The sequence below is a fragment of the Pongo abelii genome, chromosome 21 (assembly GCF_028885655.2).
Source record: "Pongo abelii isolate AG06213 chromosome 21, NHGRI_mPonAbe1-v2.0_pri, whole genome shotgun sequence".
Lineage (NCBI taxonomy): Eukaryota > Metazoa > Chordata > Mammalia > Primates > Hominidae > Pongo > Pongo abelii.
The window spans coordinates 20,500,217-20,514,170 of record NC_072006.2 but is presented as its reverse complement, the minus strand read 5'-3'; the positions used below and the strand labels follow the sequence as shown (position 1 = coordinate 20,514,170).

The following is a 13,954-nucleotide window of genomic DNA, read 5'->3' as shown; positions in this document are numbered from 1 at the left end:
TTACAGGAAGGCCTTCGTGGCACCGGCGGCGGAGGTGGAGGGCTGGCTGGGGACATATAGGTGGTAGCCATCTGGTTGTGGTTGGGAATGGGGTCCTAGGTCTTAATAGGCAGTTGGGTCGCATCAAAGAAGCTTCAGGGCAGCTGGGAGTGGGGCCTCCACCTAGAAAGTCTGGAAGGAAGGAGAAGACCACGTCAGGATGTAGAACTTGCGACTTTTCGAGGGACAGGCAGACAGCGGAGTCATTGTCCCTTACCTTCTTTCCTCCCCTCCCTCCTAGAATGGGGGTGGAGTGGGGTGGGCTGGAGAGAAGAGAGGAGGAGGTGGCTGAGGGGACTGCAGCTGGGTGGGCGGTAACCGAGGGGAGGGGAACTGGTGGCGTCCCCATCTCGCCGGGTCCGGAACGGCGACGCGCCCTCGCCCAGCTGATTGGAGGCCTTCAGGCCTCCCGCGTCCGACCGGCAGCCCAATCCTATAAAGCTTCCTCTAAGCTGGGCCCTCCGCAAAGGGGATCCAGAGAGGCTCGCTCCTTGCTTGCTAAGGAACCATGACCGGCCGGGACTCGCTTTCCGACGGGCGCACTAGCAGCAGGGCGCTGGTGCCTGGCGGTTCCCCTAGGGGCTCGCGCCCCCGGGGCTTCGCCATCACGGACCTGCTGGGCTTGGAGGCCGAGCTGCCGGCGCCCGCCGGCCCGGGACAGGGATCCGGCTGCGAGGGTCCAGCGGTCGCGCCGTGCCCGGGCCCGGGGCTTGACGGCTCCAGCCTGGCGCGTGGGGCCCTCCCACTGGGACTCGGCCTCCTCTGTGGCTTCCGCACGCAGCCGCCGGCGGCAGCTCGAGCGCCCTGCCTGCTCCTGACGGACGTGCCGTTCCTGCCGCCCAGGGGCCCCGAGCCCGTTGCCCCGCTGGCTCCCAGCCGTCCGCCGCCTGCGCTCGGCCGCCAGAAGCGCAGCGAGAGCGTCTCCACGTCCGGTAATCAGGCCCGCGCTTTCCGCTCCTGCCCCGGTCCCCTAGGCTCTGAGCCGCGCAGGGGTCACAGACCATCGCCCCACCGAGCCCCTGGCCCCAGCGGCCCAGATCTAAGCGGGGAGCCCAGAGCGAGGCTCTGTCGCGGGAAGGGCATTCGCGGAGCTGCGCCGCCTGCCCCTTGCTGCATCCCAAATCCCTGCCTCTCATCCGGGGTCCTGTTCCCTCAGCGTTGTGGGACTGCCACCACCTGGTTCCGGGTGGAACCCTTTGATGAGACCCTGGGGTCTTCAACAACCATCTCCAGAGGGCCTTTTTTCCCCCCAGCGCCAGGCGCCAGTCTCAGCCTCTGGCAGCTGCGTGGGTCGGGAAGGCCCGGGCCTGTGATGTTCACCAGCAGCACCGAACAAGGTACCAGGTGGAAACGCGGGCGGAAATGATCGAATGATTGACGGGTCCTTGAAGAGCACGGGGCCTCGAGCCCTGGAACTGTCCGCCCCTCGGGGTGCTGAAAAGAGAGTCCCGGGTACCGCGCTCCTCTGCCGGCGCAGCGTCCTCCCAGTCCCCTGTGCAGGAGAAAGAAGCAACCTTGGGGATTCATTGTAGTTACGCCTAGAGATGTGTTCCTGGCCTACCCATTTCCCCAAAGAAATCCAGGCGGGTCTCGGGGAAAGAGAAGGAAGCAATGAAATTCTGTAAAGGACAAGGGCTAAGGAAACGAGTGGTTTTGGGTGTGGGAAAGAAAAGAAAGAATTACACAAGAAAGGGTGGACTGGTGAAGTTACGTGGTAGAATCTAGAGCTGAGCATCCAGGCAGCCAAGGCAAAAAGAGTACACTGGGTCTCCTGATACTAAAAGGAAGCATGTCAGATCAATAGGCAGGCAGGTTTTTGCTCCACTCTAAAAGGACTTTATTTCATGAGCCTCTACGTAAGATAAAATGAAACTCCCTATTAGTGTCACTAAAAATGCAAAAACTGTTTTCATGGGATGGGTTCTTTCTTACAAAACCAAAGGCAGCTAAATCCGACTCTGCCAGCATTTCTGAAAGTCTGGAGCAGAGCTGTCCAAGAAAAATGAAATGTGATTACATGTTTGATGGAAATTTCTCACAGTCACATTAAAAGTGAAATGACTCTAAATACTATATTTTAACCCAACAATGATCGCAAATATTATCATTTTACACATAATCAATACAAAAATATTTTACTTTTTAGGAGCACTAAGTCTTCTAAATCCACCAAGTGATTTATGTTTACAGCATATCTTGATCTTACTGACCACATTTCATGTGCTCAACAACCTTATGTGTCTCATGTCTCATCAGGTTGGACAGCCCAATACAGAATGTTTTAATCCAAGCCAGGTTTCTGGTGAACTAATTGATGGACGAGTAAAACTAGTATTATTTAGTTATTTTTGCCTTTATTCATTTTAAAGATATTTTGAGGCAATTATGCCTTCTAGCGATGAATCTCACAATAGTTTGGTCTTCTAACCTTCTTTTCCATCTAGACTTCTTAATGTAATGGGTATAAAAAGGTAAAGCACAGTGGAGTGGTTCTCAAATTTTCAAGGGCAACTACAAATCATCTGAGCACACTTGTCAAGAATGAGCCTCCTAGACCCCACCTCCAGAGATTCTGATTTGGTGCATCAGGGAAGGAGTGCAGTTCTGACAAGGGTTCTGATGTCACAAGCCCCAGACTTCCTTTGGGAAATGTTGGTGTAGAGGTTAAGATGATGAGGCTGGGGGCATAGGGGTGGATGTGTTTGGAAGCAGTGTGGGGATAGAAAGTGCAATCAGTGGCTGAGTAGTTTTGGCTTCAGATAATCTGGGATTTGAATTCTCAACTTCACCATTTACTACCTGTGTGATCTTGGGCAAATTACTTAACCATTCAGTACCTCAGTTTCCTCATCTGTAAAAATAGGATGATAATAATAGCAGCCATTTTGGTGTTTTATTATTATATAAAGAATACTTGAGATAATGTATGGACAGTGTTAAGCACAGAGCCTGGGATCTAGTAGGCACTAAAAATGCTAGCTCATATTGTAAACTACTCAAATACCCAAGAGGTTCATAACTTCAATCCTCACATTAAAATCCAGGAAATAGAGGGGATAATATGATCACCCTTAAAGTCCTCTTCTTCTTTCTGTGCCAGCAGATGAGGACAGCCAGTCTGAAGACAGGAATGACCTAAAGGCATCCCCCACCTTGGGCAAGAGGAAGAAGCGGCGGCACAGGTACAGGGCCAGGCAGTCCCCTCTGCCTGCCTTTCCTCAGGACACAGCCCAAGGTTTATGGCACCTGCATCTAAGAATTTATGGCCCGGCATGATGGCAGGCCCAGTGGTTTCCTGGTTGGCAATGGGAAGGGCACAGAAGCCATTTGGGAAGATAATTCTGCAGTTCCTAGGAGGCTAGGAAAATGCTACAATCTTGCTAGCATTTTTTGGGAGCATTTTAAGGAGAATTTTGTGGGTCTGTCAAATGGATTTTGTTAGAATGAGCTGATGGAATTCATTAAGAAAGAGCTAAAGAACTGTTTTTGTTTGAATCAAACTTCTGGACTTTACATCGGCTAATCATTCAGAGGTGGGGTGTTCCATTATCATGAAGTGGCTTCTAGGGTCTGGACAGCAGGGGAAGCAGACACGGTGGTCCTTAAGGCCAGGGAGGCTGCTGTCCCCAGGGGACACGTGCCCACGTGTGTGTTTTGGGGTCCTTGCAGGACAGTTTTCACTGCTCATCAGCTGGAAGAGCTGGAGAAGGCGTTCAGCGAGGCCCACTACCCTGATGTGTATGCCCGAGAAATGCTGGCTGTGAAAACTGAGCTCCCTGAAGACCGGATACAGGTGTCTGGGGTCCCTTTTCTCCTTTCCAAAGACACCACAGAGAATGTGTCATTCCCACATTCAGTGAGCCAATCAGCAGTCCCTTCTCTATAGCTAACATGCTCCCTTTGCATAGAAACTGAGGGTCCCTTAGCTGAAGGCACCACAAGAGCATGTCCCTATGACCCTCATGCCTTTTTTCGTTTTATTATTATTTAGTATCAAATCATTCTTTAAAATCACATGATAATGTGTGCTGCAACTAGAAACTATAAAGATATATCAATGAAAAAAAAAAAAAGAGAGACTACCTCTCCATCTCAAACCCTGAAAGAAATCAACACAAATGCCTGAGGAGACCTTTCTCCACTTTGTGGAGTATATTATCTGCCCCGAGTATGTATGTGCATATACATATCTACGTGCATATATACACACATTCACATGCATATATAGAATTTTGCTCTTGGTTTTGTCAGAAGATATGTCACTAACTCTTTTTTTTTAACAGCTAAACCGTATTTCATAATAGTCTTTTATTAACATAATGTTTTTAATGAGAAATACCGCCAGCAACCCAATAGCCTAAGCTCGGAAGGAGCCATTGCCCCAGTGAACTCTTTCCAATCAATGAGAAAAAGCAGGAAACACTGTAGTTGACCTCTTCACACAATGTGGGAAAAGGGAGTTTGATTCTTTAGTTTTTTCATTCCTGACTCTATGGAAACTTCAGTGGACGTGGTCACGACTGTTCCTACCGCGTTGAATGCCCGTGAGTCCGGACCGCACGTGGGCGCCCCTGGGGGCTCCTGGGCGCGCTCCTTGAGGGCGGCTGGTTGGCCCTCGAGAGCTATTTCCTTCAGAAATAGCATGGGATCATGCTCGGGAGAGAAGCTCCGGGCCCAGGGACTCCGCCTCCGCTCCTCCAGGCGCCCCTCTTCACTGTCTCTTCTGTGTGCCCTCTGCTTCTCCTGCCTCCAACCAGGTCTGGTTTCAAAACCGCAGGGCCAAATGGCGCAAGCGGGAGAAGCGCTGGGGCGGCAGCAGCGTGATGGCCGAGTACGGGCTGTACGGGGCTATGGTGCGCCACTGCATCCCGCTGCCCGACTCCGTGCTCAACTCCGCGGAGGGCGGCCTGCTGGGCTCCTGCGCGCCCTGGCTCCTGGGTAAGGAAGGGCCCCCGGGATCGCACGGCTCGAGGTGTTGTAGGAGGTTGGGGAATCCCAGGGTGTCCCCACCGAGACAGCCATTTCCAAAGCAAAGCAACATCAGTTTACTGAGATTCAGGTCCAGAACCGTTCTTATTATTTTTAATTAATAACAAAGCTTGCAGCATCTGGATGGTTGCCTCATTTTTCACAGAGACTGTCTAGGCTGTGTGGAAGTCTCACTGGGCTATGCATGTTAAATATGTATTTGGGATTTAAGGGTGAAATGACATCATTGCATTATATGAAATATGTTTCCCAAGTGTTGAATGCTGTTAGAATTTTTAGAAACCATACAATTTAGGGCACTTGCTAATAGGAAACAGGGCAGTGCTGAGCAGCGACCCCTGGAGACAGTGAGCCCCTCCATCTGAGTCAGGAGGGCTGGCCCCGGGCTTGGTTCTGCCATGAACAACCTGCCGAGTGGCTTTTCTGTCCCTTAGATTTTTGGTGCTCAAACAGTTTCCGCTGCTGAGGCCCAGCACTCTCAGGATGCTCCACCCTTGTTGCCCTGTTTGCTGTCGCCAGAAACCAACAGGCAGGGATCACAGATTGTGGGAATGAGTCACAGATGAGTACCTCCGGGCACGGGGGGATTAGTTAGGAGGATCATGGTGGCATTTTAGGTTTAGATGGAGGAAGTTTTTTGCTCAGCCAACAGTTTTTGAACGGCTACCAAGCAGCCCTATCCTGGGCACTGGAGGTTCCAATCATAGGTTATGTCTTGACTTTGCTCTCAAGGACTGAAACACTAGAGGGAGCATTGTGGGCAGTGATCCAAGCCGGCTCATCTGAAATTGCACAAGCAGGTGGGGGAAGGCGCTTACTGGCATCCACGAGACCGCAGCCTTGGGGAAAGTGGGCCCAATGCCAATCACTGTGTCACCCAAAACACCTTTGCTGGATGTGACCCGGGGTCAGACACCTGCTTTAAACCCCTAAGGTGGGAGTTACCTACCTGCCTCTCCTGTAGGCTCCAGAGAGAGGCACTGACAAGGACAATTCTAGTGGGATTTAGAGAACAATAAGAAGGAAATTTACTTCATTGCTGAATTTAAATTTTTTTATTTTTATTTTTCCTTTTTTTTTTTGCAAGGGATGCATAAAAAATCCATGGGGATGATAAGGAAGCCAGGAGGTGAAGATAAGTTGGCAGGACTCTGGGGCTCCGACCACTTCAAAGAAGGTTCTAGCCAGAGTGAGTCAGGACCACAGAGAGGCTTGGATAAAGTGAACTCTGAGAATGGCTTGGAAGATGTGGCTATCGACCTCTCCAGTTCTGCCCGGCAGGAGACCAAGAAAGTGCACCCTGGGGCTGGTGCTCAAGGAGGCTCCAACTCCACCGCACTGGAGGCGCCCCAGCCAGGGAAGGTGGGAGCCATATGAGACCCACAGGTCCTACTGTCAGAGGCTGAAAATGTGCATATTCCTCACTGGCATTTTCCAAAAGACAAAAATGGTCCAAGACTTACACTCTCAGTTTGATTTTCTTCTGACAATGTCAAGATAAAATGCAATGCCACTTGCTTTAGGAGGACAGATGAGTGACCTAGGGAAAATTCTATTTCATTCTAGAATGGAAACGGTTCCTTAATGGCACTTTAACCAGTTAACTTGGTGCAAATCTTTTGATTCTCTTTTGTAGCTTGAGCAGGGAGGATCCAAAGTTCAAAAATGATTTCACTACTGGGCATCATTTGATATGTGTGGTTCAATGTACTGTATAGATGAATAGGTTAGGTCTGATGTCCTCATTCTCAATTAGGAAATATAAAATTGTTTAATCTCCAGAAGAATCTGATATCATTATATTGAAGACTCCATACAGACACATGAATGAATTATATTGTCTTTACCTTGAACTTGGCCTTGGATATTTCAATTTTCTTGTTAGGGAGTAATTTTGTGTTTTCCTGAGTGTCACTTGATAGGCTATGCATATTGGAAATCAAAGAAAGCCATACTCTGGTCGTTTCTGCATTTCCTTTAAAAATAGCATGGGATCATATTTAAACAATTGTTGGATAGCTGGAAACAGTGTTTTTAGGTCAGACCAGGCTTTTGGTCTTTCAAAATTTGTGATTGAAAGCACTTTAGTGACTTGGATTTTGTAAATCTTTCCTTTTGCGTTTCCTTTGCCATTTATTTATTCTTTAAAAATAAACATTTTGTGGTGTGTTTGCTTTTCAAGGCACTCCCTCTATTACACACATGTACATCTCCACTATCTCTGATTCCAGCCAGGCTCTCCCTTCACCCCTTCTCAATCTGGGGACATGTGACACATTTTATTCTTCAGGCTGCAGCTCTTACCATGTGTTGCTTTGTCAAATCCTCTGGGGCAGCAGCTGTGTCTGATTCACTCTTTGGAGTTCAGAGGCCAAAGAGATACCTTCTAGTTGATGGGAAAATGTGGTGCTTCGTGAAGAAGGAAGGGCAGTACAAGGAAAGTGTGGAACTGCTCATTGTGAGGGCTTTCTCTGGGAAGTGACCCAGTGATCTGTCAGGCTAGGCTTGGTGCTCCCATCTCTGCAGGTGAGAAAACAGAAGCTCTCTCCCTTTGGCCTATTTTTCTCATCCTATGCTAGTTCCATACTCTTGGGAAAATTAAACATCACCAATTCCTTTCTGTAGCAACAGAAAATGATAAGCCCTATGTTCTTGTATTAATTCTGGCTAATAGAGATCATAACTGAGGCCTGAGACTGCACCTATAATGAGCGGTTGGCATGAACTCTAGAAGTTCTTCTGTCTTTCCTGTTTAGAGACAGCAGCCCTGGCTCCAGGCTCTGTAGCCACACAGGTTCTGCCTCCCAGAGGGTTCTCAACACATTTCCTCATGTTTACTCCTCGGTTGTTGCTTCCATCCCTCTTCCTTAGCTTATCCTGGATTGAGTTTGGGAGAGGGAACCAGTAAGCTGTGCAACTTATATACATCACACTTAGACAATATGGGCAGCCACTAAAATTGTAACAGTAAGGCGTATTTATTAATGTGGAATGATGCTGACAAAATTTTGCGGAGTAAAAAAAAAATCCCTAAAAAAGAAAAAAGATAGAAACAAACAAATATGTAAAACAGAATGAAAATGAAATGAATAACCTTAACAACTGGTTCTGCATACAAAATATACAAGTAGTGGACAAATCTCTACATAATATTACAAAGGAAAAGGAGAAAATAGGAAGTGGCATGAGAGAAAGGGGCTAGAAGCACTACAGTAAAAATGGAAGGATGCTTTCTTAACATAAGGAACTCTCTTCAATATGGCAGGTTAATATTTTATAATGTATACATACATACACGTGCTTATATGTACATATATAAGAGCAGAGTCTTTGAGGCGGCTTTGCCACCTCTAGCCATGTGACCTTGGATGAGTTACACTACCTTTCTGATCTCTTGGTTTTTCAACTGTAAAATGCAGATGACAGCAGAACACTCATTTTTCTGAAGATTAAATGAGATGACATGAGCAATGTACTTAGCTCAGTTTCTGGTGTAAATGAGGAAGGAGCAAATTAAATATTAACTATTATTACTGTAATTATTGGCATTTCTATTAATATAAAAAATCAAACGAGAAAGTTTGTTATCATTATCATTATTTGACAATATGGGACCAACAAAATAAATCATGGAATAATAGCTTGTTGGAATGGTCTGTAGCAACAACTCAAGAAGAACTCTACGAACACAGCAAAATGTCGCCCTAAGAGCAGGGCTCGGTGTGTCATCGGGCTGCTCTCTCCCTGGCTGTGCAAGGACCAGGAACTCAACTGGCCACGCCCCACAGAGGACCACCGCTGTCCTGTGTGACTAGAGTCTGGAGACGAGGACTTTGAGCCGCTCAGGAACATCATCAGGAATCCAGGACTCAAGCTTGTCCCTGCAAGGTCACTGGAGGCTCCTGAAGTCCAGACATCACAGTGGAGACTACCTATGGCCACATTTCATCAAGGAGTAAACCCCCATCTGCAAGCAGACCCTCTCTCACTCCTCATTGGTCAGCACTGCATGTCACACTCAGGCCTAAGCCAATCACCACCAGCCAGGTGGGCAGAATTCCTTGTTTGGTTTAGTCCAATCAAAATTCACCTCTAGGGCTGGGTTGTGGCCAGCCCCCCGCTCTTTTTGCCCATTACCTAATGTAATTTGGCCCCTTTCAACAAAGAAGAAAGAAAGGGGAATGACTGGTAACCAGCCAACCAATAGGTCATCCCTATGCAGGAGGTAAAGTAGTGTGTGTGTGATATTAAGAGAGAAAACAAGAAACATGTACATAAAGATGAAAAAATAGACGAAAATTCTTTAAAATATTCATAACATTTTTCAGATCATGGACAAATGGATACTTTGAATTTTTAAATATGTTCTAAGTTTTGTAAAATTAGTATGTAAAAATAAAATAATTTTTAATATTAATATTATTAAAATATTAACACCGCTTTCTCAATATAGGGTTAAATTCACATGAGACAAAAACGCTTTTAAAAATATCATATGAAAATTTTTCAGGATAAAGAGTTCACATCTTGCCAGTGACTCCTGCGTGGTTCTCACAGTGCCAATCTGAGGATGGAGAGGCCAGCAGGATTTTACACGTGGTCCTCTCAACCCTCACTCAAATCCCCCAGCAAGTCAGATTGGAATCTGGCTACAGACTGACAGCAGGACTGAATTGTTTCCAGTGTTCAAAATTGTTTGACAGCTGAAATATGGCTGTTAAAATCCAAAAGGAGATTTCAAAAAATTACAATTTTAGTAAGGCGAATTTGGAAACATTCTTAATAGGAACCAGTGTAACCTCAGGACTTGAGGACATTCATGAATTAAGGTGATATTTTCAGAAATGATAGAAGAACAAGATATAACAAATAATGCTTTTTCCTTAGGTTTAATCGTATAAAAACAATATATGAAAACACAATTGTTTTCTATGGTCAATGAATCATGTTCAAATTCATTATCTCTTTGCATTCTCAGAGGGTGAGACATTGGGCTGCAGAGAAATGAAGTGAACCTGCTAAGCTGATTGTCAAATGGATGAGAAACTCAGAGCCAAGGATCGGGAAAACACCCTTAAAGAACAAGGTGATGGCTGAGTCTGTCCCAGGTCAGTGCTTTGATAGGACTGTGATCATCACAGCAGGATAGTATTGGCTCAGGGGGACAAATGGACCCACGCAGCAGGAAAAGGAGCAGGCAGCACACACACGTGTGGACACAAAGTGGGTGTGGCTGACACTGGGGGAGGGCTGGCTTTTTGGTAAGTTACTGGGACAACTGTCCATATGGGAAAACATACAATTGGACCTGTACTTCACACCTTACAGGAAAACACTTCCAGGTGGATTAAAGACATGGTGTATGTGTGGGATGTGTGAAAGGCAAAACTATAAAGCTTTCAGATGTTTTGGTTTAGAAGATCCTTCAATTATCACCATACTGTGGCTTAAAACAATCATTTTAAGCTCACAATTGTGTGCATCTGTTTCAGCTAAGTTCACCAAGCCACAGTCTCTCGCTTTCTCTCAGTCCCACTTTCCCCTCTCTCTTTCTATCTACGTATATACAAGATTTGTGAAATACTCTCCCTGTTTTCCAGTGCAAACTTCTGCTCCTGGAGGCTCCCGTTCACTGGACTTTGCAGGAGACACACAGGCTCCCCAAACCCCGCTGTGGTGCCTGATGACCTTCAGCTGAACCCTGTAATGCTGCTAAAGTCTGCCCCTCTGGAGAAGTGCTCAGGCAGCATTGTTCTGCCTCAGGAAGCATGCCGATTTTCCTGTGTCATCCTCGATGATCACTGCTACCAGACTTGCCCCCTGCAGGGCACCCCGATGTGCAAGGAATTCAACAACCTGGGAGTTGAAAGCATTGGTCTCAATGCTTTCAACACTCAAGTTCACTCCAGTTCACACTGAACACTCAAGTTCAGTGTGTTCTTTCCCGTATCTGTTACCAGCTGATGAGAATAAACCTGCAGTCATGACAGCTAGGTCCAAGTGACAGGTGCAGAAAGCTGCTCTTACAGAAACGCCCCTCCTTATTAAGAGGCTTTGTCTATCACTCAGAACTGCTTCTATGCAAGATTATCTGTTGAAAGGGAACTGTCCACACCAGGGCATTGTTCTGACTTTTCTGGACTTCCTCAACCCAAAATGCCTTGAAGAAAAAAAAAAATGAGTGTTAGGGTAAGGTCTCACTCTTTCTCCAGGCTGGAGTGCAGTGGCACGATCATAGCTCACCGCAACCTCTAACTCCTGGGCTGAAGTGATCCTCCCACCTCAGTCTCCTGTGTTGCTAGGATTACAGCGTGAGCCACTGCCCCAGCTACTCCAACTTAAGAGTTCCCCCAAGGCTGGCTGCCCTTCTCCTCTCTTTCCATCATGAATGACACGTGGGCATCCCCTGGCGCATGGCTGACCTGTGCCTGCCTGGGTGCTCAGCTTGGCACCCATGTGAGTTTGCAGCCTGAAATTTTAAGTGGAGGAGTTTCTGTGCTTTTCTGCCCTGGTCCCTCTTACTGACCCTCTAAGTCACCAGCCGTGGTCGTCTCCTCTTTGATCCCTGATCTCAACCCGGACTTTGAAATGTGTTTGTTCACATAATTGTCCATTACCCACCCTTCCTGTCATTGCAGAATCTGTTGTTTCATACTGACATTTTAGGACTTTTTTTCACTTCTGTTGAAGATCACCTACTAAAAAGAAGTACTTCCTCCTTTTCACTCTTTCTTTACAAGAATTAATTAAATTTTAATTGACAAATAAAAATTGCATATATTTATGGTGTAAGACATAATGTTTTGGAATGTGTATACATTGTGGAATGGCTAAATCCAGCTAATTAACATAGCATTACCTCACAGTTTTTTTTTGTGGTGTGAACACTGAAAATCTACCCCCTTAGTGATTTCGAGTACATAGTACATTGTTATTAACTATAGTTACCATGTTATACAGGACTTAAACTCATTCCTCCTGCAGAACTGAAATTTTTTGTCCTTCGACCAACCAGGCTGCCTCTTTTCTATTACCCTCTTTAACACAGTCAATTTTGTGCAGTAACTAACTGGGAAGTGGGGGAGATTCTGGGATCTCCTTTACTGTCCCATGTAGGGAGCCCTTGGAGGGCCAGGGTTTCCATAACAATGACCAAGGTGAAGCCCAATATTGCACAGGAGTGTCTGTGTGCAGGAGGTGGGGTGGGGGGCATTCCTTTTCCCAAGTAATGCAATGAGTCTTACAAGAAATTTCTGCATGGGACACTTCTCTGCCCCAGATCACATCTCCTCAAATACCTCTTACTCCGGCCATTGCCACAGCAACTGGTCTTGTTTCCCACTGTTAAATTCAGTTTAGTCTAAAGCTGCCTCCTTACATATTTAAGTCTGGCCAACAGGTTTCTTTGTACATAGTAAACTATAACCTAACTGGATGCATAAATAGGCTATAACCTACTCTCGTACCAATCACTGACTTTTGGCCAATCACAGGGGGCCAACTGTTCAAACCGTGTTCAAATAAGACAACATCAAGCTGTAACCAGTCCAACTGTTTCTGTACCTCACTTCCGTTTTCTGTGTGTCACTTTCCTTTTTCTGTTCATGAGTCTTCTTTGGCCATGCGGCAGCACTGGTGACTCTCTGAACCTATTCTGGTTCAGGGCTGCCCAATTCACAAATCATGCTTTGCTCAATTAAACTCTGTTACATTTAGTTTGCCTAAGATTTTTCTTTTAACACTGCCCTGGGGCTTCTTTGACTTTGAGATGTGGACGCCTTAGGTACCCCTGCCTGGTACTTCCACCTGTGGACCCTGAAGGGCTTCCTAGAAGTCCATAGCACACACAAGGTAGCCCGTGACCAGTTGGGGGAGTTCTTGTGATAAATTTTCCTCTTCTGCCTCTGTGATGGAGACCTCTGAAGTCATTCTATGCAGCAACGTGAAGATCCTGGGGCACCTAGCCCTGGTTGCCCTTGGCATGACAGACTGGAGAAGGAACACTTGCTGGGCATTCTGTCCAACCCCTCTCCCACTCCTCAGTCCTGCATCCTCTCCCAAGTCAAGGCACCTACCCACAAGCCCACAAGACTGGGAGCAGGAACGGGAGAGGATGCCAGGGACAACAACCCCAGCCATGACTGAATGCATCACAGAATCTGGAAGAATTATTATGACCTAAAATTCCATCTGCAAACACAAACTGGCTTTACCGAGTTCAGTTTTGTAAACAAAGTTTGAGTCCAGTGAAATAGCCACTTTTGTGAATCTAGATGATATACAGTCACTGCCCCAATTAAAAAAATGATTTTGGGATTTCTTATACATGGCCTGAAAATACTGTGAGGGTCAATTTTTCAGTTTCCCCTTGTATTCCCATCAATTTTTGCTCATATTTTTGGAGTTGTCTGCAAGTTAAGAACTTCTAGATCTTCCTGGTGAACATTTACCATACAAAGTTTCCCCTTTTAAACTTTCTTGCATTTTGTCTTACTGTGCATTTTGTCTGATATTTAATTCACATTTATTTGGTAAATGTTTTCTACACTTTTACTATCAACATTTCTAAATATGTTTTAGGTTTAGGTTTGTCTATTTTGGAGTATATAGTTGAGATTTTGAAAATCCATTCCAAAAATCTTTGTCTGTAACTAGAGACTTTACTCCACTTACATCAATTATAATTGTTGACATTTAAATTTTATTTTAACAAATTTATTTTTTGTGTGTATTTGCAAATGTTTTTTACCCTTTCTTTTAAATCTATTTCTCCTTTTTTTTCATTTTTCAAACTGCTCAGTTTTCTTACCCCCTTTCCCCCTCTACTAGATTAGAAGGTATATATTCTGCTTCTGTTTGTGGTTAATCTAGAAAATTTAACATGCATATTGATGTAAATGTAAAACTGTCCTGAACATTCGAGGAA

At 45.8% G+C, this 13,954-nt stretch overlaps 1 protein-coding gene across 3 annotated transcripts; it reads left to right on the top strand.

Moving 5' to 3' along the window:
• Window positions 1-502: 502 nt before the first annotated feature.
• On the top strand, window positions 503-10,726 carry VSX1 (visual system homeobox 1). Of its 3 annotated transcripts, none has more exons than XM_002830039.2 (5): window positions 503-971; window positions 3,143-3,221; window positions 3,709-3,832; window positions 4,797-4,977; window positions 6,116-7,200. In XM_002830039.2, the coding sequence occupies exons 1-5, from the start codon at window positions 548-550 to the stop codon at window positions 6,403-6,405; spliced, it is 1,098 nt and encodes a 365-aa protein (XP_002830085.1). In that variant the 5' UTR covers window positions 503-547; the 3' UTR covers window positions 6,406-7,200. The 3 variants fall into 3 exon arrangements, with proteins under 3 accessions (XP_002830085.1, XP_003779346.1, XP_003779347.1); XM_003779298.1 differs by lacking the exon at window positions 6,116-7,200 and adding an exon at window positions 10,629-10,726 and having other exon boundaries at window positions 548-971; XM_003779299.1 differs by lacking the exons at window positions 4,797-4,977; window positions 6,116-7,200 and adding an exon at window positions 10,629-10,712 and having other exon boundaries at window positions 548-971.
• Window positions 10,727-13,954: the final 3,228 nt, after the last annotated feature.